At 37.2% G+C, this 24,071-nt stretch overlaps 1 protein-coding gene across 1 annotated transcript in view; it reads right to left on the bottom strand.

The window, feature by feature from the left end:
• The window catches only part of LOC124637687, a 34,760-nt gene extending 10,689 nt beyond the window's left edge, over positions 1–24,071 (bottom strand). The window contains exon 1 of the mRNA XM_047174308.1: positions 23,603–24,071. Within this exon, the coding sequence (XP_047030264.1) occupies positions 23,603–23,988 (386 nt within the window). The 5' untranslated portion in view covers positions 23,989–24,071. The remainder of the gene's footprint in view (positions 1–23,602) is intronic.

Raw genomic sequence — 24,071 nt, 5'->3', positions numbered from 1 at the left:
AGTGATATAATGGAGACTGAGATAGGTACGTGTTTAAGTGGTAGGTACTTAAGGAGATCGTTAAATAACTCGTACGTTTCAGAAAGGAGTCATCCTTGACTTGAGGAAAGAAATAAGATACTTAATAGGGAAACTGAATAATTTTATAATGATTATATCAATAAAGCTGGAAGGAATGTCACTTGTGAGATGGGATCAAACAGAGATGTAAGTGTGGAATAAGATACACCGACCGACAGATAAAATTGGGAGAAGGGAGGATGATGAACTTTAGGAAAACAGGAACTTTTCCAGTTGCATTCTGTTCTTAATTTGGTTTCATTTAATCATTTATGCATAACGAATTGAATATTGAATTTATGAAGTACGACTTAGTAAATTAAACACACATGCTCCGTAACTTTTATACCCTTCAAGGAGTTCAAGAGAAAGGCTTTCCTAAACATCGGTTTAAGACACAAACACACGTTTAAATATTAACTATTCGACGACAGAGACAGCTGGTGAGCTCTCACGCTAATCGTTAACCATGCTGAGGTTAAGGTTATTGTTACAGTTAAAACGGTTATTAAGTTTATAAGTCGGAAAATGTCGGAAAATTGACGACAGGAAGTTCCTGAATAAATAAGGAATCATTTAAGCCTGACCTCTTTTTGCTGTTTTCCGTGGATTTCCGTACGTGACCCACAAGGAAGTACACATATTTAGAATCAAGAAAGTTTAAGACGGAATGATATGACGTATCGAAAGAGAATCCTTCTGTAATCATTAAAACCTAGGAACTAAGCTGATGGCCTGTTTCACCAGTTGCTGATAAAGTCTCTGATAGCCTATCATGAACTTACCTGTGACATAAATTATACCTTTTAGTTTCACAGGTTTCAGATAGCAATATCTGGCATAAATTTTAAGCAGCCTGTCTGGCAGATAACTAGTTGACTGTTATCCGTTACCAGTGAATCCGGGTCCATGTCTCTCTAATACAGTGTATAAGTGTAAAGTAAAAGGTGTCAATTACCAGGTAGCAGTGTATCATTGACAACACAGTCACGTGTCACTCGTTTACGCTTTCATTTTGATATCGAACTAATATCTGAGTCTGAGTGGCATATAATGAAGCTTTCACTTATTGCATTGCGCATCAATTAATTTACTTATCTACTTATACTATAGGTAAAGGGTCAAAAACTACTGAACCAATTAAAGAATTGTTTCACTGTTGAAAAGCTACTTCGTTACCGAGTGACATAGGTTATATTTTATCACAGTACGGGCAGTAGTTCCCACGGGACAAGGGTAAAACCGTGGGAAAATGGCTAGAAGAATATAAGTTACCGTTGACCACTCTGCGCACTGAAACATCTTAATTTTGACATTGATAACTAGTAAGAAATCATTCAAAAAGAGAACTTATGGAGATTCTTGCCATCTGCGTAGGACCCACTTTTATGAACCGTGCAAACTATATTGACGTTCATAAACTCTTTTTGTAACAAACAATTGATTGAGTATAATGAGAAACTGATGCCCTTTTTGAATAAAACTGCAGTATTGTCCTTGGCAGCCAGCACGGTAGTAGCTGAACTAGGAGCGGAAGACGGACAGACAGAGAAAGCCCCGTTTCCTATTAGCAATGCGCCGCTAACTGATACATATCGCTCAACTACGTGTGGAACACTTTTATGCTTTTGTGGGCTTATTTATTGGTATAAATTGTACTTGAATATAGGTGTGAAAGGTCAGCTTTTGAGTGGGTCAGTCTTATGGTCTCTTCAATTTACTTGGGGATGAATGGAATTTCTTAGGGTTTGCACCATCAGATGGGTGCTGACTTGATGACTATTTAACCATCTGGGAAGTAGATAGTCCTTTAAAAAAAGGTTACCATGACATATAAAACATAAAAGATTCCGACGAATTGAGAACCTCCTCCTTTTTACGAAGTCGCCAAGTCGGTTAATAAATTAAAACACTTATTTAATCTAAAATCGGTGGCTTTTACAAAAAGTTCCGAGAACTTTAAACATGTAGTTTAGAAGTTCTAGGGAAAACTCTCACGGACCTTGATACTACTGATCGATTCGATTGATATGTTTCCAATGCACTTTAGTTAATCAATCCATCAATCATTTTGTAATTATCTTATGTGCACTGAAAACTAGAAAATAAAAAAATAGTTACTTACCTGTCAACCTACGTAGGTGGTCCCGGTCATATTAAACTAAAATAAAAACGTGGGGCCCATTAACTATTGCTGTAGTACTTTCTTCTAGAGGTATAATAGGTGTGGATTGCATCGACTTACTATAATCGTAACTGGAGATTTTGACAATCAATAATCAGCCGTAGCGGCTTCACCAGCGAACGCCGAGCTCATGATCTACCAAAGTATAAAGATATGCTTTGCCATAGGTAGGATTTCACAGGGGCCCCACGTTTTTATTTTAGTTTAATATGACCGGGACCACCTACGTAGGTTGACAGGTAAGTAACTATTTTTTTATTTTCTAGTTTTCAGTGCACATAAGATAAAACCGTTTAACTTAAAAGTTTTTTTACCGATTTTTTATTTTCTAGTTTTTAGTATTTAATGAAAATGCGTACCGAATATTCCTCATTCTATCTAATTCATTTAGTGTATCATTATTACACGGTCTCTTACCTGACAATTTATTACAATCTAATTCCTCAATACATAGCCCTTCCAGATACTTTTTTTTTAACAACCCCAAAAATCATCACATGACCTCTCCTGCTGTGGGTCAGCAGCGGTGAGGGAGTGTCAGACTCTTGACTAGAAACCGTTTTGTTCCGTCGTAGGCCTTTTATGTACCAGGGCCGCGGTAACTCTTTCGAACAATCTCGCAGCCCAGGCAGGCCTTGGCCCTGTTGGGCCCCGCTGGAGTTACTGACAGTTTTCTTCTTGTGAAGCCCTTTCATTTGATACCCGTATTGGTGGGATTGATAAAAAATTGTTATCAGCCATTTGGTAGCGGCGGCCATCTTAGATTTCAATTTTGCATAGTAAATTGTATTCTACTTGTTGAGACCTTTCATTTGATACCCATGTTGATGGGATTGATAAAACCTACGTTATCCGCCATTTTATAGCGGCCGCCATCTTGGATTTAATTTTTTATAGTATATTGTATTCTGTTTGTTGAGCCCTTTCATTTGATACCCATATTGATGGGATTGATAAAACCTACGTTATCCGCCATCTTAGATTTCAATTTTGCATAGTAAATTGTATTCTACTTGTTGAGACCTTTCATTTGATACCCATGTTGATGGGATTTATAAAACTTAAGTTATCCGCCATTTTGTAGAGGCCGCCATCTTGGATTTTAATTTTATATAGTACATTGTATTCTACTGGTTGAGAACTTTCATTTGATACCCATATTGATGGGATTGATAAAACCTACGTTATCCGCCATTTTGTAGCGGCCGCCATCTTGGATTTCATTTTTTATAGTAAATTGTATTCTACTTGTTGAGTCCTTTCATTTGATACCCATGTTGATGGGATTTATAAAACCTAAGTTATCCGCCATTTTGTAGAGGCCGCCATCTTGGATTTTAATTTTATATAGTACATTGTATTCTACTGGTTGAGAACTTTCATTTGATACCCATATTGATGGGATTAATAAAACCTACGTTATCCGCCATTTTGTAGCGGCCGCCATCTTGGATTTCAATTTTTTATAGTATATTGTATTCTGCTTGTTGAGCCCTTTCATTTGATACCCATATTGATGGGATTGATAAAATCTACGTTATCCGCCATTTTGTGCCGGCGGCCATATTGGATTTACAATGTTATTGATATTACTATATTGTATTGTCATCGGAATTAAAGGTGTATACAAAATTTCAGATTAATCGGTTGACAGGAAGAGGGTGAAATTTGAATTACTAAATTTGACCCAAGAATGAATAAATAATAAATAAAACAAACGGGGTAAGCTAAATAAAACCGTTTAACATAAAAGATTCCGACGAATTGAGAACCTCCTCCTTTTTACGAAGTCGCCAAGTCGGTTAATAAATTAAAACACTTATTTAATCTAAAATCGGTGGCTTTTACAAAAAGTTCCGAGAACTTTAAACATGTAGTTTAGAAGTTCTAGGGAAAACTCTCACGGACCTTGATACTACTGATCGATTCGATTGATATGTTTCCAATGCACTTTAGTTAATCAATCCATCAATCATTTTGTAATTTACTCTTTAATGGCATTAAGTTCAAAGAATTTGCTTAATGCACTAGGATTATAAATTTCTGGGAAAAAATACTTGAAGAATAGTTTATACCTCATCAGAGATCAAGATTTCATAAAGTAAGAAAAAGGAAGAGAGCAAATCAGAAAAAAAGGAAAAGGCTCGGAAGACCCTACGATCTCCTCTATAACATATATTTATGGGAAATTCCTCTTACACAAATTGCGTCATTTTATTCTCTAAGATTAAAGTTCAGAGAAAGTTTTAAGTCGTAGATCACATTACACATTACATCACGTGATATTCTACTGTATTTTTTTAATGTTTGGTTTTCCCAGCTTCTGTGGCAATCGCGTACATTACCAAAGAGTTAATCTATTCGCCTTTGAGAATAAAAACCGGTTACTTATTTAACTGCTTAGTAATTTGTGACTTGAACTAGGTGGCTGGCACTGTCCTTCAGCATCGAATTTATTGGAGAGGTCATATCGCAACGGGGCAAAATTTAGTCACCCTTCACTCTAAGTACCTAAATGACCACAAAACCTTTTGCATAGTTTAAATTAAATGAATAAATTATGAAACAAATTTTACAACGTCTTTAGACATCAAATCACAAAAGCTTAGTAATTTACAGGTTAATTTATTTCAAGAATCTTGGCAACTTCAAACTTTATGCACCACAATACTTCATCATAAGTGGGTCTTTAAAAAAAATTCTGAAAGATGATTAAAATAGTAGTCGAGTCAGATTATTTTTAGTTTTGGATTACAAGGCCACAATAAATAGTTAAACTAAGATCTAATTAGACTAATAACATTTTAAAGTTCATAGCAAAACTGTTCGGAGCAACGCAACCGAACAGCTCAGCATTTTTGCTTGGATGCATTTTCATAAAAGTGCAAATTTTACGTGTAATTTGTCAGTTCGCATTCCGCGGTCAACTCGTACCAATCAAATCAAATCAAATCATCTTTTAGTTTTAACCATTTAAACCAATAACTTGTAGACTTTAATATAATTCATAATCAACCATAAATTAGTGTATTTTTTATCTCATCATTGATAATCAATATAACTATCACCAACAACCAGTAAAATAACACCATAAACTTCTTAAAAAGGGACTCGCTTCGTTCGTGGCGATACACACCTTTTTACATGGTCCTTCGAGCATAAGGGCCTCGGTTCGCGAAGTACAAGTTCGGGAGTGTTTTGTGAATCAGGGACCTTGCAACCAGTGTGTATAGGGTAAAGTAGGCAGTGAAAGTAGTCAGGGGACGCTGCAACTGGAGAGAAGCTGTATCGAAAGGAGAAAATAAGGTCAGACCAAACCATTTTATTATTACGATATATTTGTCTTTGAACAAGATGGAAGCAATCGCTATCAACCAAACTGAGATCTACGACGCTTTAGTTAAGTTCTTAACCAACTTCAAAAAAGATGGAGCCGAGCGGAAAACCATGGATTACTGTAAGCGGAAATTAGAACTATTAGAAAATTACTGGAGAGATTATCAACGGAACCACAGAAGGTGCTGTGAACTTAGTGAATTTGGTCATGTGTATTTTACCGAGAATTGTTTCGATAAGGCAGAGGAAGTATATTTGTCTGCCAAGCAGTTAATTACCAAGACCATGGAATTTCCTTTGTCAAAGCAACAAGGAGTCAGACAGCCTCCACAGGAGGCAGGTGTATCAAATCAAACGGAAAACGTATTCCGTTCTCAAGCTAACCAACAGCAGGATAACGCAAAGAGTGCAGAACGCGTCGACAAATTAGGTGACATGATCAAAAAACAAACCATTAACTTTAGAGCTTTTAAGAGAACAGTGGCCACCATAGAAGTGGAGAAGTTACAGAACAAATGGGAGTACGAGGATGCATTGAAGTGTCTTCAAAGTCGTTGGGTGGTCATTGATAATCTGCACTGGGAAATAGAGGGCGAAAATGGCGACGAAAACGTCTGGTACCAAAATGAGTTTAGCGAGCATGAACAAATTTACAACGATTTGAAGAAAACTATTAACTCGAAAATGTGGTCTGAAACACATCGAGATAAATCTACTCCTAAAATGGATATTCCCGAATTCCAGGGTAACTACCACCATTGGACTTCCTTTAAAGATTTATTTACTGAAACCATACACAAAAACCCATCGTTATCGAATGCACAAAAAATGCAGTTTTTGAAAAGTAAAGTAGCGGGAGAAGCAGAACGCTTAATTCACCACCTTCAAATTAGCTCGGAAAATTACGAAGTATGTTGGGAGATACTTAATCATAGATATGGTAACCAGAGACTTATTTTTACATCGCATATTAATATACTGTTGAACCTACCAAACATGCAAAATCAAACAATGGGAATGTTGAAAAAACTGCATGATGTAACAAAAGAATGTCTGCACGCAATACAAAATCTAGGCGTCGATATAACCACCTGGGACCCACTGTTGGTTCACTTGTTGGCTCAAAAACTGGATAGTGAATCGTTTTCCGAATACATGGAGTCCGTAAAAAGTCCAAGAACATTACCCATTCTGCAAGAATTCCTAGATTTCTTGGAAAATAAGTTTACCGCATTAGAGGCATCGAGGCGTAAACAGGAATCGAATAACCAGAAAACCAATCAACCATCTCATCAAAACCAATCATACCAGAAAAGGTCATTTCAATTTAACAACCATCAGCAATCGTCAAATAATAACCAATTTTATAACATGAAAAATAATATGAAAACTATGCATGTTTCGAAATCAATAACATGCGCATTGTGTAATGCTGATCATGGATTATGGCTCTGCGCTCAATTTTTACAAATGTCAGATGAGCAAAAACTAAAAACTGTTAACCAATTAAATTATTGCGTAAATTGCCTATTTAACCATTTTAATAAACAATGTTTTTCGACCAAGCGATGTCGAAAATGCTACGCTAGCCATAACACTTTATTGCATGAAGGAATAATGATGAAAAACCAATCAAACGCATCAGCAAAATCCTATAACAAAGCTACGACCACATCCACCAACTTCAGATCAGCGAAAAATGAACATGCATCAACTCACGTGTCTCAGAATGATATAACCGAAACCTTGTTGTCGACAGCCATCGTTAAAGTGACAGGAGCAGATGGCACTCAACATACCATGAGAGCTCTGATTGATCAAGGATCACAAATATCAATAATAAGCGAACATGCAGCTCAAATTTTGAAACTAAAGAGAAATAAATGTAAGGGTATAATTTTTGGCGTCGGAGAAAAAGAAAATAACTGTAAAGGTGTAATGAAAATTCGCATTCAATCTATTTACACTGACTTTGCGATAGAAGGGGAGACCCTTATTATGAAAAGTTTAATCAAAAACTTACCAAATAAAACATTTGTTAAACCCTCTTGGCCTCACATACAAACCATTAACTTAGCAGATCCCGAATTCTATACCAGCCGTGCAGTTGATTTACTTCTTGGGGCAGATGTCTACTGTAAAATAATGCTAGGCGGCATTTTAAGAGGGGATAGTGAGAATCAACCAATCGCTCAGCAAACACAATTAGGATGGCTGCTTTGCGGGACAATGAAAACCCAATACAATTGCAACGTCGTTATTCATAATACTGATGACTTACGCAGATTTTGGGAAAACGAAGATATCAACCAGCAAAACGAAATGTCCACTGAAGACCAGGACTGTTTGCAATTTTTCTTGTCAACCACAGAGAGACTGGAGGATGGAAGATTTCAAGTTCGACTACCATTCAAAAAAGACACCAAGGACCAACTTGGGGCCACTAAACCATTAGCTTTGGCACAGTTTCGTAATCTGGAAAAAAAGTTACAAAGGAATCCGGAAGTAAAAAGAGAATATGAAAATTTTATGAACGAATATATCGCGTTAGGCCATATGACACTATCTAACATTAATGCGACACCTGAGTGCTATTTACCGCATCACAGTGTAATCCGAGCGGAGTCAACGACCACAAAACTACGTGTTGTGTTTAACGCGTCGGCAAGATCTCTATCCGGAGTAAGTCTTAATGATATCTTGTATAGAGGTCCCAATTTGCAACAAGATCTTCAAGAACTAATCCTCAAATGGAGGCAGTACCAGTTTGTTTACACAGCAGACATTGAAAAGATGTTTAGAGAGATAAGGGTACATCCCGATGATCAACCATACCAAAAAATATTATGGAGAGACACCCAAAACCAACCAATTCGTACCTATCAACTTACCACCGTAACCTATGGTACAAAACCCGCACCATTTCTAGCTATGATGTGTTTGAAACAGTTAGCAGCAGCCGAACAGAAAAAATATCCCGACGCAGCAAAAGCCTTAGAAGAAAGCTTCTACATGGACGATTACTGTGGGGGCCAACATTCAATAGAGCAGGCAAACCAAGTAAAACAAGACCTAATAAAAATACTACGCAAAGGCGGGTTTAATTTAAGAAAATGGGCCTCAAATGAGCCTAAGCTGTTGTCAGATTTAGATAAAAGTTTGTGTAACCAGCAAACATATGAGTTCAAACAATCCGACTCCACTAAAACGTTAGGGCTTGCCTGGAACCCTCAAAAAGATAAATTTATATTCGACTCAAAATTAGAACAGGAAATAACAACCAAACCAACCAAAAGGTCGCTGTTATCGGACATTTCAAAACTGTTCGATCCATTAGGATGGCTTACTCCTTTGAGTATCACTATGAAAATGATGTTCCAGACTGTGTGGCTCTCAAAGCTGGGCTGGGATGATATCTTACCAAACGAGATCGAAACCAAGTGGACCAAGTTAAGGAGAGACCTAAAAGAAATTAATACCATAGAAATAAACAGATGGCTCGGAATACAGAAAAACGACAAGGTACAATTACACGGGTTTTGTGACGCATCGAATCAAGCGTATGCCGCGGTGATATACTGCCGAGTCAACAAGGGAGAGAATTCTACGGTAGTCTTAGTCGCAGCGAAAGCTAAAGTAGTGCCAATAAACAAAACCATATCGACGCCTAGGCTGGAGTTAATGGGAGCTGAACTACTATCAAGACTAATCCAAAAAGTAGAAAGTTGCCTGGAAGATTACAACATACAAACTTATTGCTGGACCGACTCGACTGCTGTTTTAGGGTGGATCCAAGGAGATCCAGGGAGATGGAAACCATTTGTAGCAAATCGAGTCCGAGCTATTACCAAGTTAATACCATCCAGGCATTGGAAATATGTCAACACTAGTGAAAACCCGGCGGACTGCGCGAGTCGGGGATTGACCACGAAGCAATTAAAGGAACACGAGCTGTGGTGGCACGGACCGTCATGGATTACATGCCACAAACAACAACCTATTCGACAATACCAACTTATGGGGGACCTACCATCATCCAGAGTAAATCAAGCAATGCCCTTCTACCACTGCGGTGTTGATTATACAGGTTTTGTGGAAATCAAGGCTAATAAAGGACGAGGAATTAAAACCACTAAGGGGTACATAGCAATTTTCGTGTGCATGGCAACGAAAGCTGTTCACCTGGAGCTTGTATCCGATCTAACCAGTTCTGCCTTCTTGGCAGCACTCCACAGAATGGCAGCACGACGCGGAACACCAGGACATTGAACTTGTGCACCGTAATCAAAACCATCTCGCTGAGCTATGGAAGAACCAAACCTCAATAGTGGAAGCGGAACATAATATATTGCAACGAACGGAAGACATGATAGAAAAACAACACAAAATTATAAACAAACACCTACATAACTTAGACTTCGTGACCAGTAACATGCAAAAAGAAATCGATGTGATGACTAAGCACCAAGACTTCACATATGTGTCTATCGCTACCATTAATCTAATGCAAAACTTAAAGAGAATCCAAGAAACCTTAATCGAGACAATTTCAGAAGTTTACCATGGTCAAATCAGCTTACATATTCTAACACCACCACAACTCAAACGAGAACTGCAAATCATATATGGTCAAATGCCCAAAGATTTGGTTTTGCCCATAGATAACATAGAAAGTGACCTGCAACACATTTACAAGCTGTTGAAAACCAAAGCAAAAGTAACCGAAACTTACATCATTTTTGAAATAACCCTTCCCCTTATTGCAAGAGAAAGTTTTCAATTGTATAAGGTACTACCAGTGCCACAAGAAACCGATAATAGCATGATAAGCGTAATCCCAGTCTCAGAATACGTTGCAGTGAATCTAAAAAAGGATTCTTATTTCATACCAACCATTCATGAGCTGAATACATGTCTGCTTCACGGAGAATCATTCATGTGTGAACTATTCAAACCAATTCTCAGTCTGCAAAATGATCAAAACTTTTGTAAGATAAATCCGATCACCGGTAAATGTAATGTTGAAAAATCGGTATGCCAAAACAAGTGGGTTGAATTACAGTCGACATCACAATACCTATACTTTTGCTGTGGCAGCTATTCAGTGAAAATCATATGTGAGGATCAAGTTACCATTCAACAGCTGACGGGAGCCGGGGTCATTAGCTTAAGTCAGTCATGTTTTATCAAAGGCAAAGATTTCGCACTATATTCATTACAACAACAGTCGAACCAAATTGAACTCGCATCAAATATTCTGATACCCGAGCTCGACCAAATTAACCATATCGTGAAGATAAAGATTCCATCAGACGAAGAATTACCAAACGACGTTATAGAAAGACAGGGCTTGAATAAGTCCTTGTCGATCCTAGGAGAACAGATCAAAGATCTAAAATCGAGCAAAGCAGAAATAGATGATATCTCCTATCACGATATTCACCATTACACAATAGGCTACATATTGCTGACAATTGCAATAAGCGGAGCAGCAGTTTGGGCATGGAGGAGAGGTTGTTCCCTGCCCACTCGTCGTGGCGGTGGAGAAGCTTGCCAGAAGCAGGAGGCATCGGCAACCGCACCAAAAACTATTAGTGACGTGTACAGTGAAGTGCAACCAAGAAACCAGACTACAGCTGACCGTCAGCTAAGTGATAACGAGCAAATCGGCTTAAGTTCTTTTTTAGCCAAACGGTGGCCCAGCGCTATGCGTAAGACGGCAATTGCGAATAGGTCTACGTTGCCTATCCCGCGAAAAGATCGCGTTGTGACTATTGAGGACTCTTTAGTTTAAGAAAGATAGATTTATAGTAACCTTTTTTTTGTAGTTTTCACTTAATCAATTTGACCATTTAGTTAATTTATAGTTATTGTTCTACCACTTTACTTTTACCTTTATATTGTTTTTTACATTGCTTATATTCATTTTATATTGCTTATATTCGTTTTACATTGTTAATATTTGTTTTCAATGGTTTGATTAGGTTTATACTTTATCTCATCTCGCCGTCGGGAGTATGTTCGGAGCAACGCAACCGAACAGCTCAGCATTTTTGCTTGGATGCATTTTCATAAAAGTGCAAATTTTACGTGTAATTTGTCAGTTCGCATTCCGCGGTCAACTCGTACCAATCAAATCAAATCAAATCATCTTTTAGTTTTAACCATTTAAACCAATAACTTGTAGACTTTAATATAATTCATAATCAACCATAAATTAGTGTATTTTTTATCTCATCATTGATAATCAATATAACTATCACCAACAACCAGTAAAATAACACCATAAACTTCTTAAAAAGGGACTCGCTTCGTTCGTGGCGATACACACCTTTTTACAAAAACCTTTTTGTTAGCACACCACATTCTTAGCTGGCGTGACGTGACGGTGATTTTAAAACGGAAGCCACTTACTGCCTACTCCTGTTTCATAGTCTATGGTCGCTGCAACACCTGCAAGGAGGCGGGGCAACGTGACGTCACACTGCGTATGACCAGTGACGGAGGAGGTAGCTTTAGGCTTTTTGAACTCGGATCAATTAACTAAATTAAATTAACATCGTAAACAGACTGAAATATGATTTTTTGAAATGAAATCTTGTTTCAGTGAAAAACAAGCCAACCAGAAATTCACGAAAAATTACTATAACAGATGCAATTTTCCATGTTATAAACAATATATTTCCAGTTTCATCCGCTTAGAATGGAACTGGAAGCCGACCAAAACATAGTTGGGAAAAGGCTCAAGAGATGATGATAACATTTTCAGTTTAAAGAAATCACATGGGAAAATTATTCTACACTCCACTTAAAGCAAAACTGTCCTGAAGAAAACGTGCTTCGTCCTCATTTCAACCAAACCTTCGCCAATCCTGCCTACCACCTATGCAATATAACGCAATGTCCAATTGCGTGGCAACATGGCACAGTCCCGTGTCATTCGATGTGTATCGCCTATTGTGTATTGTGACACGAAGCCAACACCTCCACAATATGCGAGGTATATTAGACTCGGAGACTCGTAGATGTGCCTTGCTAGCGCGTCTGTGGTCGATATCGTATATTGCTGTTTTGTAAAATGGGGTTTTTTTATCTGATGTACCTACTTGTATTGATTTTGTCTAATCGTGTCTATCCACTGGGTGTAATTAAAAGGAGAGATTATTTGTTTTCTAAATTCCATAACTCTCAAAATTTCTGAACAGTCACTCGCACAGTTTCCCGAAGTCTTCCAGCCAAAACTTGGTATATTTACAATACATCTGATCGATTATATCCGTAATATCTTTTCACTAATAAAACCTAATCGTGGCTGTCTGCTCTAGGCTATACTTTATGAGCCTTTCTACAATACTAGCGATACTGTGGGTACAAGCTAGTCATTAAAAACTAGATAATCTGAATACACAGTAATTTAATTATGTAAATAACATAGAACATATATGCTGTGTCGTGTATGATGAAACGCGTAGAAAGCGAAAGTGACGTTATGGAGCGAAACATGTTTGCAAAAAATATTTGCAACAGTTTTCGTTTAGCAAATACATTCAAAGAAGTTTCTTTTGTGCGAAATGGCCTTAACTTTAAGGCTGATTTACATTGAGTCAGTAACTGACGTCAGTGTAGGCGCCGAAAACTGACGCGTGCTATTTACACGAAGTCAGTGTAGTGTCAGTGTTTCGTCAGTAGTACTGTACTGACTTCAAATCAATTTACACGATGGCAGTGCCGGGTCAGCACTGACTTGTCAGTGGACTGACGTCAGTTACTGACTCAATGTAAATCAGCCATTAAGAATATTCCATAGAAGTAAATACTCGCAAAGCCATCAATGAAACTGAACAATAGTTTTGTAGAAAATTGAAAATTACTTTACCTAAATAAAGAGTTATTAATGATCCTTAATGATAAATGATGCAGAGGTGTACCGAAGTCTAAAGTAAGTAGGTAATTAAGCAATGAAAACACTTAAAGAACTAAACAAAAATTTTACCAAGTGTGGAAAAAAACCTAATGGTTGTCAAAAGAAGCAGCATTTCGTAACAGAAGCTAATGGACTAACTGTTGAATAAAGTCGATCTCCGAATGAAGAGAAAATTGACGCAAAAATTTGATATAACACTAGTTTTAAGATTCGTAACTTATATAAGTCTAAACGCTTCTTAAACATTGCCTAAAGCTGTAAGTATGTTAGAAAGCATTGATCTGGGCAATAAACAAATCGATAAAGATGAAACAACACAACTTTAAATGTATGTACTTTTCGAACTGTAAGTCAAACTCTGTATGTTTTTCTATTAATAAAGATTATTTTAGGTCGAGGCTTTTTAAATAAAGATTTATTATTAACATGCGCTAGGAAACCAAAAATAAAAAATAATTTCACTAAGGCCTTTAGAATGAAAAAAAAAAAATAGAAATCGCATCTCTATTACAGCACAGAACAAAAGAGCACCTAATGATAATAATTGAGCATCTAAATCTGTATGATCATCACATCATGCGCGCACGCAACCTCACTCACTGCTCATTGTTCTATTATCAAATTACGTGAGATGCACGTCGAAGGCACGGGTTGCATCTCGCTGGTGATTTACGAGAACCTCACAATAGGTATTGATGTGAGATTTGATAATGATAATCATTTGTCTTAGAAAGTTGAACACCAATTTGGAGATAACCTAGTAAAAAAAGATTTGGTAAACTAAAGGCTAAATAAGGAAATGTTTGTGCTTAAGATAATGAAGAGTTCTCAACTCTTAAACCTCATCTCTGAAACGATAGTCGAGAAGTAAAACTGCTACTTCCTCATAAATGGGTACTGAAAAGGATCCCACTATAGTTAACAGAAATAAATTATAAAGATTAGGAAGGCTTGCCGACAAAAGATGCAAAATTGGAAACGTTTGTGCACCTCTTTATCTGACATAGGTATCCGATTACAAGTCAACAAAACCAGTTAATTTCGCAACAGTCCTAGGCCCTAAGCCTACATTCATGGCCGAGACATTCCATCTACTAGAGTTAAGTAATATGTTGAATTACGGTGAACTTAGCCATTCCTGTCTCGTGCACGCAAACAACTTATGCCATTTACATGTGTTGTTCTATGTGATTTATGGACCTTTTAGCAATCTTTTTATTTCTTTACGTAAGTAATTACGTAGCTCCTAAGCTTTTGGTTTAGTATCAGTATCTCTGATTCCTCTAGATAGATCATAGTGAAGCTTAAATACTAAACATATTTAGGTTTTTGATATTTCTGAAACAAAAGCTGTAGGTAGCATAATTAGCTGTTAATGTAGCTGTAGACGAAAACCCACAAGTATAGCTCTTCAAAATTGTTTCGTGGAATAGTATTATAGAATTCTAACTTTCCTGTTGTCAGCAAAACGGAAGAAAAGTTTACCTACAAAATTGAAGACTTTGCAGCAAAAAGGAGGAAAGCCCTAGTTAAATAAAACTAAATATCAGGAATAAAAACATAACTCTAATAGTGGCAATAAAAGTGCTTCCCTTTTACTGCAAGGTCGTCAATTTCACTAGTTAGGACTTAGGCAGGTAAATGTTAGGTTAAGTCATTTAATGCTTTATTATTTGGAAGTATTGACCTTTGTTTTACGTTTGCCAACTTTTGCTAAATGTCTCTAATATTACTTCAATGTTATTCATTAAGTTTCAGTACACGTACGTCACATGTGTCAATGTTTTTTCTATGGTCTTGAGAATATTCAAAAGGATTTGTTTTGAGGTAAACTCTAAGTCAAGGTGACAAATGCGAATTGTTTTTATCTCACTTCTATTTTGAAAGAGGGCCAATCCAGATACTGGGGCCAGGATTCATTGTCAGATAGAATCTATCCTGATAGAAGGCTCTGATTGCATCAAATTCGTCATCAGCGGATACAAAGCAATTTTAACTGTAGGCAATTTAACTTTTTTTAAACGCCTACACATATTATGACGTTGCTGAACTATCGATTGGTTCTTGATAATAACACGGCTTCAGTGGGAATGCTATGGGAATCGTTTAAAAACTTAATGAAGTCTAGAATGTCAGGGCCAGCTGGCTTGACTGTGAGGGGTGAGGGCATGATTAGCTCCATATATGATAAATGACTTGGTGTAGACCTACCTCTAACTTCCATCATTTGCACAGTAATGGTCGCACCCTGTAGGTGGTGACGAAGGTAAATGAAAGTCAAGAATCATTGCCTGTCGGGGCTTAAGCCTACAGGGGCTGGTTTTCAAAGAGTATGCAAAGGGCTGTTATAAGGAACAAAGGTGGGTTTTAGTCTGTGAAACGCCTGCAAAAAATAGCAAGTTCACGATTTCTCAAAAAAAAGCCACATAAAATCGTTTCTTCTTCTGGCTATAACCCCTGCTAGGAGTTAGATAATGCTCATAATATTTCCTCTGTTTTATGAGGATATCAAAATCGGATAAAAGATAAATTCTTTAACAGCGTCATCTGAATTATGCAGTATTCAAGGCGATATTATAATGCACTTATTCACATCATTTACTTCTTTTGTGCATTTGTTTATGTATTATATTCTATGACTTATATGAATGATGCGTGTTTATTTCTATTATATAATTTATATGATCGGTCCTCTTGTTTTTCATACAATCTAGAAATCCTTGCCTTATTTGACTGAACCTATGTCATATTCTCATCCCCGGAACTACGTCACTGTATAACAAATTAAGGTGTTATTCAATATTTCAAGATATATCCCAGGAATCTACGCCATCAGCCTAACAACTAAATTAAAATGTTCGTAGGTTTTTCCTACGAACATTTTATTTTTGCCTACCTTATTTTTTTTTAAGTAGGAAAGGTCAAATATTAAAAACGGAATGGTTAAATAATACCTTGGCGACAATAAAACCTTGGCGACAGACAGAGAGGTACTGAAGAACATGGTCAATCCAAATAAAATTTGGTTTAAACCAGGAGGAAGGTAATGATTCCATGATAAGAACAATAATGCAATACCAGACTGCACTAATAACAGCACTCACAGACAACAATAGCTCAGGTTGCCTAAAACACTTTGACCTTTAACACTACACTTGAAACATTCATTCAGAAGATGAAGAATTGAGGAAAACGTCACACATCGAAGTTAAGAAACATTTTATTGAATAAATTATTGATTGACTAATATTTTCTTTATTTACATTGATATTTACTCATTTACAATAAAGACAAATGATTTATTACTGGCTATTAATATTTTTATTTATTAAGGATTAGCGATCCAACGAGGTAATGCTGCCAGCCTCTTGGGTACGCTTCTAGTCGACAGCTTTTAGGGTGAATTTTTTGATGCTCTTTAGTTTTGTTTTTTACTAGGATATATTTTTTGGTTGACTAACAATTTTATTGATATGATATTAAAAATCTTTAAATAAATAAAATGTTTAAACGCGATGTATGTCTGTCTGTAACATTAGAGTCGGTCGGTGACTCGAGTCAACTAATGTTGTAACTCGTGGCCAGTGTCCGAGACTGGACTCCGCGTGGTCAAGGCTAGCGAAAGTGCTTAGCCACACTTCGTAAACGTAATGCCAACTTTACATATTTTTACATAAGATTAGTCTGCAGATTACCAAGTTTACTTTAGTTAGTAGATATGAGAATCTGTGGTTAAAATTAAATATAACTATAATCATTATCATGCAGATGAATCTACAATACTGTTGGATTGATTGACCAAAGGTTTATAAAACGCCGATTCTTCGATGAAATACATATTTAGAGATTCTGATGAACAACTGTTGGAACACCAGTCTTAATTTATAGTCTCACTAAAATCAGTGCTTTCGTTTAAGACCTACAAAACCACAGACACATAAGTATAGCTGTCTAATTTAAAACAACCCTCCTGTAGCGCCGGGGGTTAAAAAGAAAACGTCGTCGGTTCGACGAAGCTAACTTTCCTCGAAACTTTTAATAACACAGTCACGATTCTTTCCACTCATTATACGTAGAAAGTGTCTATATAAGGGCGACTAGCTTCGTCTAAATAATTCACGCGTGTCCTTGCAACATGGCTTCTGAAAGACCGACGCATGCGCCGCGAATACTTAACTAAGTTCGGTCTACTTCGCGGTTCGTCGGATAACATCGGCGAATTTTTGAATACAGAACTGTTTTTGTTTTCTTAAAAGTTGCGAGCTTGTGGTTGTCTATGAAGGATGATAAAAGAAGGTGTGCTATAAGTCTATGGAATAAATAAAAAACATGCCAAACCAAAGACATGCTAGAGTGGCTTTAGTTAGTGGTATGGCAGTATCCTTATGTTATGTATGCTTTATTTCCCCGATATCCACAAAAGGGCATTACTTAGCAATTTGGACAATCATTTGAACAGTATACATTTGGTATACTGCCAATACCGTATTTAATGGTTTGTGTGGCTAACCTTGTATTAATCATTAGGACTGCGTATAAATTGATGTATCATGCAAGAGCTCCAAATGTTTTCAATAATAACAATTAGAGTGGAATGATTAAATGCATTTCAACTCCACTAATTTATGGGCATTTTTCGAGTTTATCACTCAAACTATAACAACAGATGAACATGATGACATTTTTCTAGAGATTTTGCAAAGGAAGAAAATAGCAAAGTAACTGAGTGAGAATCAGTACAATAGCTTTATGTTAGAATTACTGGCCAGAAGGGTAGCAACTCCCGAAAACTCCAGTGCCATGGCATAATGAGCCAATTATAAGCTGTTATAGCGAGATAAAACTAATACAATGTTAATAATTTCGAACAACATAGGTCAAAAGCTCAGCACGTTGCATTCTAAAGCTGTTATGAAACACTAAACATTTAACTTTTCGGAAAGGTTGTAGAATCATTTGAACAGCAGTTAAAACACGGCTGCAAAAGATTCCAACAGCATGAATAATGGCTGGAGTTTCCCTCATTATCCATTCATGGTATTCACTACCGCTTAGATCCGTAGCGAGGCAGAAGGACAAAGACTATATGTACATACAAGTGTTCTACACAGCTGTGATGACGGGGAAACCATCAGTAATCACCAGTTGTGAACAAAAGTGAAGTAGGAAAGCTAAGACGACATGGTGCTTGATGACTCTAAAAGACGCCAAAACAGAAATTTCCTTGGACTTGGTGGACTGACTGACTTTGGTGTTCGAATTTTGGGGATATAAGTACACATCTTTGTGATTCAAAGATATGTACTTGTGAAAAAGACTGTTTTTGCTCATAAATCAGTATGAAGATGACAGGTAGTACGCACATTGCAAGGATCAGGTATTTAGTATCCGACCGACTGAAAACTTTGACTGGAGTCAATATTTTCTTTAAAATGTTTGGTCAACTAGTTATTCTGCAGTATTCGGATACTACATACTAACTAAAAGTAAAACCCATTGATTGTCAGCTACGCAATATGATAATCGAGGTCAATTACAATAAGAAGGATGTATTGTTGTGTAAGAGACCTGACTGATTTGGAGTTCTAGAATACGTGAAGCCAATCCGCCGCGTTTTGAATATTAATCTCGATTTAGTATTAAGTATATATATGTATATTTCATTATCGTAATTCTCGAAGAATAGTTTCTCATTTCTATCTACCTCTAAATAATGAGCAAGCAAGACATGATTTCTTTAATTTTTATTATAATTTGGACTAGGATATAATTTGTCCTGTATCAAATTATCGCATTGTGTATGTGGATTGGATTGATAATGGGAATTGAGGATATTTACAAAGAAAGCAATATTAATTGGTTTGAAGACCTTTTCTTTCTAAATGATATATGTAGGTACATAATGGAAGATTAAATGGTTTTCAAAGACCTGCTAATGAATGAAGGCTTTAAAAAAAGCTATCAGAAATAAATATTTGAACGCAATTTCGATGCCTACACCATTAAAATGATTTACGATATTTTGTCGATAAACCGGCCGCTAGAGAGACATTCACACACACATTTTTTATGGTGATTAAACATAATTATTTTAATAGTTTCCACTCATTTTAACACACACGTTTTCAGCATGTGCCATAAATTGGAATTTTTAAACATCCTGCTTCAAATCAGTTTTTCATAAAAATTTCTACCTGCATAAATGTGTCTAATTATTTGGCTATGTCTATGTTTTTTGCTGTTGTTATGTAGCGTGAATATGTAGAGCATGATGACTGGTATGCGGTAGCGACGCGTGCGCAAGTTTTCCATATTTCCATACAACAACTGCTTAATCGTTCGAAGCAAATATTTAAGTCATTATTAACGGAAAATTTAATTAATCATCACATTTAGTAGAAGAAAATGTATATACGCCTTTACAAAAAGCCTTTAGAAAATTTATACCTACACGCCATTGTTTTTATTTATTTACCAGTTGGTGCCATTAGTAATTAGATTAATAGGCGAATTGGAATACCTAAACAATAAACTTTTATTCAACTAAACTTTTTTTTAATATCAGAAACCTATAGGAAAAGATATGTAATAACCGTTTTCACTACTTATTTCAGGAATACGTACTAGCCTTAACAAATCTACTTAGCCTAGAAACCAGCCCATTTTACTTTCCTCCAGTTTCCTCTTGTTCATAATGCATACAAACTGACCTTTTGAAGCGATGTTTACGAGAAGAGACCTTTGAGAGCGAGGAGTCGCCGGGATAATGCCCTGACCTACTGACACGGGGCACGCCAGCGGCAGCGCTAGTCTAAGCCGACTCGTTTGTCTAGCTTAAACACTGGGAATTTGTAACAGAGGAGCGAAATTGAAGCTTTTCTAAGGGTTGGATAAGTTACAAGTCCGATTTATCAGCCTGATTTGGGTTTGAAAAGGTATTGCTTCTAATTTGGGAAAAATTAGTTGGGATTTGTCTAATCTATGAAAGCAATCACTAAAGGCCATTCTCAATATTCTATCTGTGGGGTTTATTACTTTCTAGAGATAGGAATTTGACATTACTTGGTATAAGTGCAAATTCTATTTCTCGTAAGTAAATTAACAGATAAGTATATAAGATATTGGGAAATGCCATAAGTTAAAGAAACGAATCCCGATACTTACGACTGAAAATTTCTTTTTTGAGAAATTCAATCTGTTCGGTGTTAGTGATAATGGAAATATGATTTTGAAGAAGAAAGATCTAGATGATTTGAATAATGGTATAGTTGAATAGGGCAATATAATATTCATTTAATTGAATAGGGCAGTAATAAGAATAGAGAATGAACAATAGCTGGAACCCCTCAAAGATGAGCTGTCAAGAAATAACTGAATATTGCAACGAATGCTATTGATGACTGTATGACGGAAAAATCAGACATACTAAACAAAATGCATTTTTATAAAGTACTGAATAGTTTTATAATAGATCAGAAAGAACATTTGATTACTATCCAATATTATAGAGTCCACAATTTTATGTTGTATATAGCTAACATAAGTTACACATACTGCATTCATTTTTTATCAGTCAGTGATCGAATCAATACGTTAATGGTCACCATGCCATGGTCTGTGTTCACAATACGCTGTTATTTCGTAAGCACTACTTAATGATGATCACTTTTTGACATCATGTCATGACTGACTAATAGATCCTGTACTTTGTCCGAAAATGGATCAAGGAGGTTCAAATTATTTTGATTACGAGTACTTACGTACTTGGTTAATTGCGATTGCTGTTATATTTTTTCCTCACCCTTGTCGTCTTGTTGTTGTCATTTTTAGCTATTCTGAATTTGTACACATTCGTGTGTCTATTACTATTACTGTGTGTCTCATCTCATTGGTTCTTCTCATAAATTAGTAACGACAACCCCAATCTGGCGGTAACTGATATACTATACTATGTCTTTCTAAATAAATCTATATAATTTTATCACCAGAAAGATCCCGAAGAATATCTAAAGCATTATGACATTTTAGCACCAGTATAACAAACGATTGACATCAGACCACATCTCAACGATTCTCTAGCCAGAGGCGAACACAATCAAATGGACAAGCGCAAGGATGTGCGATCGACGGACAAAGATAAACGACTCACGCGCACGATGGCGCGAGGAAGCGCTGGATACCATCGCGGCTACTTGCGCTAATATTGATTGATGGAGTCATCTGAGCAAAAATTGTAAGTGTTGAAATCTTAGGTCAGCCTGCTTCGGATATGTCAAGAGTAATCAATTCATAAAAGGGAAACTATATTTCAAGAAATATTTATTTAATAAAGAAGAATTAATTGAATTTTATCCTTAATGTTGTCTAATTTTCAATTACAGTCACAGCCTTTTTATCGTCCCACTGCTGGTCACACTTCTCTCACACAGAGAAGGATTGAGCATTAATTGTCCAGGTTTCCTCGAGATGTTTTCCTTCACCTTTTAATCAGCAATTGATGTCCAAGATATAGGTAGGTACTTAGGAAGTTCATACAAACTAAGAATAGATGAGAGGTTGGTGCTTTACCCATTAGGCCACCACTTTTCAATTACATATTCAATTACATATCTCGTTTTAATTCTCCATTCGTCATGAGGTCTGAAATGTTCTGGAGAGTCACGTGTCAGTGATTATCCAGTCGGCAGTCAGTCCGTCACTCACTGGATCTAGATTTATTATCTTTAGGGGCCAGCAGGAAGGTTCGTCTCGCTGCACCGTTACTCACCTAAGTGCCGTAACCGCCCGTAACCTTGGTTACGCAAATCTAATCGGACCCTTAGCTGGAGCGCAATAGCCGACTGGGCTATTTATAAGCTTTGTTTGTCTTCTTTGAGCGTCTTATTAGAGTTTGTTTGGGCTCATAAATCTGTGTGAAGATGAATGGTAGTGTGCCCATTACAGAGGTCAGGTATTTAGCCGGTATCAGATCGACTGAAAACTTCTATTGGACCCAAGATGTCACAATAAAAAAAAACCTGACTATCGGGTCAACTGTCGGCAGTTAAGTCTGCAGTGTGTGATTACTCTTAATTTAATGATATTAGACACTTCCAAAAAATTTTTTCCCATTTTCGAGTGCTGATAGTACCTAAGCTACGTTGAGTTCTCAAGTATTAAAAGATATTTCGCACTGCGGTATAACCAGAGATTGCCCTGATATCTGAAGTGGCAATAAAAGATGTAACAAACGAACAATTTGGAGCCGCCAATTGGACCGGCTCCATAAAAAGGTCCAGCGAATTATTGGCGGGAGCCCGAGCGGTGTCAACGGTGAGATTTAGATCGTCTTTGATTGATCAATTATTGATTGTTTCTTGTAATCAGTTCACTATTATCATTCATTATTTAAGTGAAGATTCATTTGTTTGGTCACGAAATGTTGGAGTTATTGTAAATTCTGTGGTGGTTACATAAACAACTGGTTTATTTACATTTCACGTAGCTTCAAGCTTGGTGCATTGCAATAGGATTAAGATTCCTTAGAAGCCAAGTTAGCCGCGCTAACCAGAGGTTAAGGTCACGATGTCTGCACCATTGCTATAACTGGCCTACTTGCAGCTCCTTGGTAACTACAGCGAAATAAAGTTAAAAAGCCAGCCGTTCTATCTTGTTAAACATATTATTTGTTTAGTAGAAAATTGTCTCTAATTGACCAATTGAGAAGTTGAAGTTGTCTACCTAGTAACGATAAAATTGCTGTTGTTTCAATTAACATTATACAAAGTGCTCTAGGATAACGATGTATGGGATATATAGAATTAAATAGTGTGCAAACTTTTAAATAATGATATCTCATAGCCGGTGGTGCGATAATCGGAATCCATAAGTGATCGACATTAAAGTTTCTCGGAATACGCGGACATTGTGGGCTTGTAATTACTGGTGATTAACTATGCATTCGTTAACAGGTGCCAACGTTCACACGAACAACTTATTTTCACACAAAATAGCTTTTCCTGAAAACCATTTGTTTTGGAAAAGTTTAAAAGCTGTCCTAATAAGAAATAGGACCAAGCTGCTCTAGGTCCCTAAAGAAAATAAGCAGGTGTACTCACTGTGTCTCGATGAGTTCGCAGTTGAGGAGCAGCTTGTTGGGCCCCAGCTCCACTACGGCCACGGTCAGGTCGTGGTGGTACACCATCCGCAGCGTGTCGTTGGCGATGCGCCGCCCCGTGTAGGGCTTGGCCCCCGCCGCCGGCTCCCGGCGCTCCGCGTCCTCCGACCTGGCGCCCACAGTGCCCACCAGCCCCGCCAGCGACCATCCCGCGGGGAAACTGAACGCGAACGGTTTCGCAGACGCCGACGGCGGCGACGACACCGCGATGCAAAATATTACAACAACTGATAAGAAGGATTTTAAGAGTCCGTCCGCCATGGGGGCTCCTCGGGTTATCGCTTCCCGCGCAGAGCGGACCGCGCTCAGCAGTCTTCGAAATGACATTTTGGTTTTTTAATTAAACTTTGTTATGAGCTGTGGTGTGTTCGGCTCGGCCATGTCGCGAGCGTGCGGCCCGCGCGCGCGTC

Source organism: Helicoverpa zea, chromosome 16 (genome assembly GCF_022581195.2).
Source record: "Helicoverpa zea isolate HzStark_Cry1AcR chromosome 16, ilHelZeax1.1, whole genome shotgun sequence".
Taxonomy (NCBI): Eukaryota; Metazoa; Arthropoda; class Insecta; order Lepidoptera; family Noctuidae; genus Helicoverpa; species Helicoverpa zea.
The sequence above is the reverse complement of the archived record's forward strand: the minus strand, read 5'-3'. Positions and strand labels throughout refer to the sequence as shown.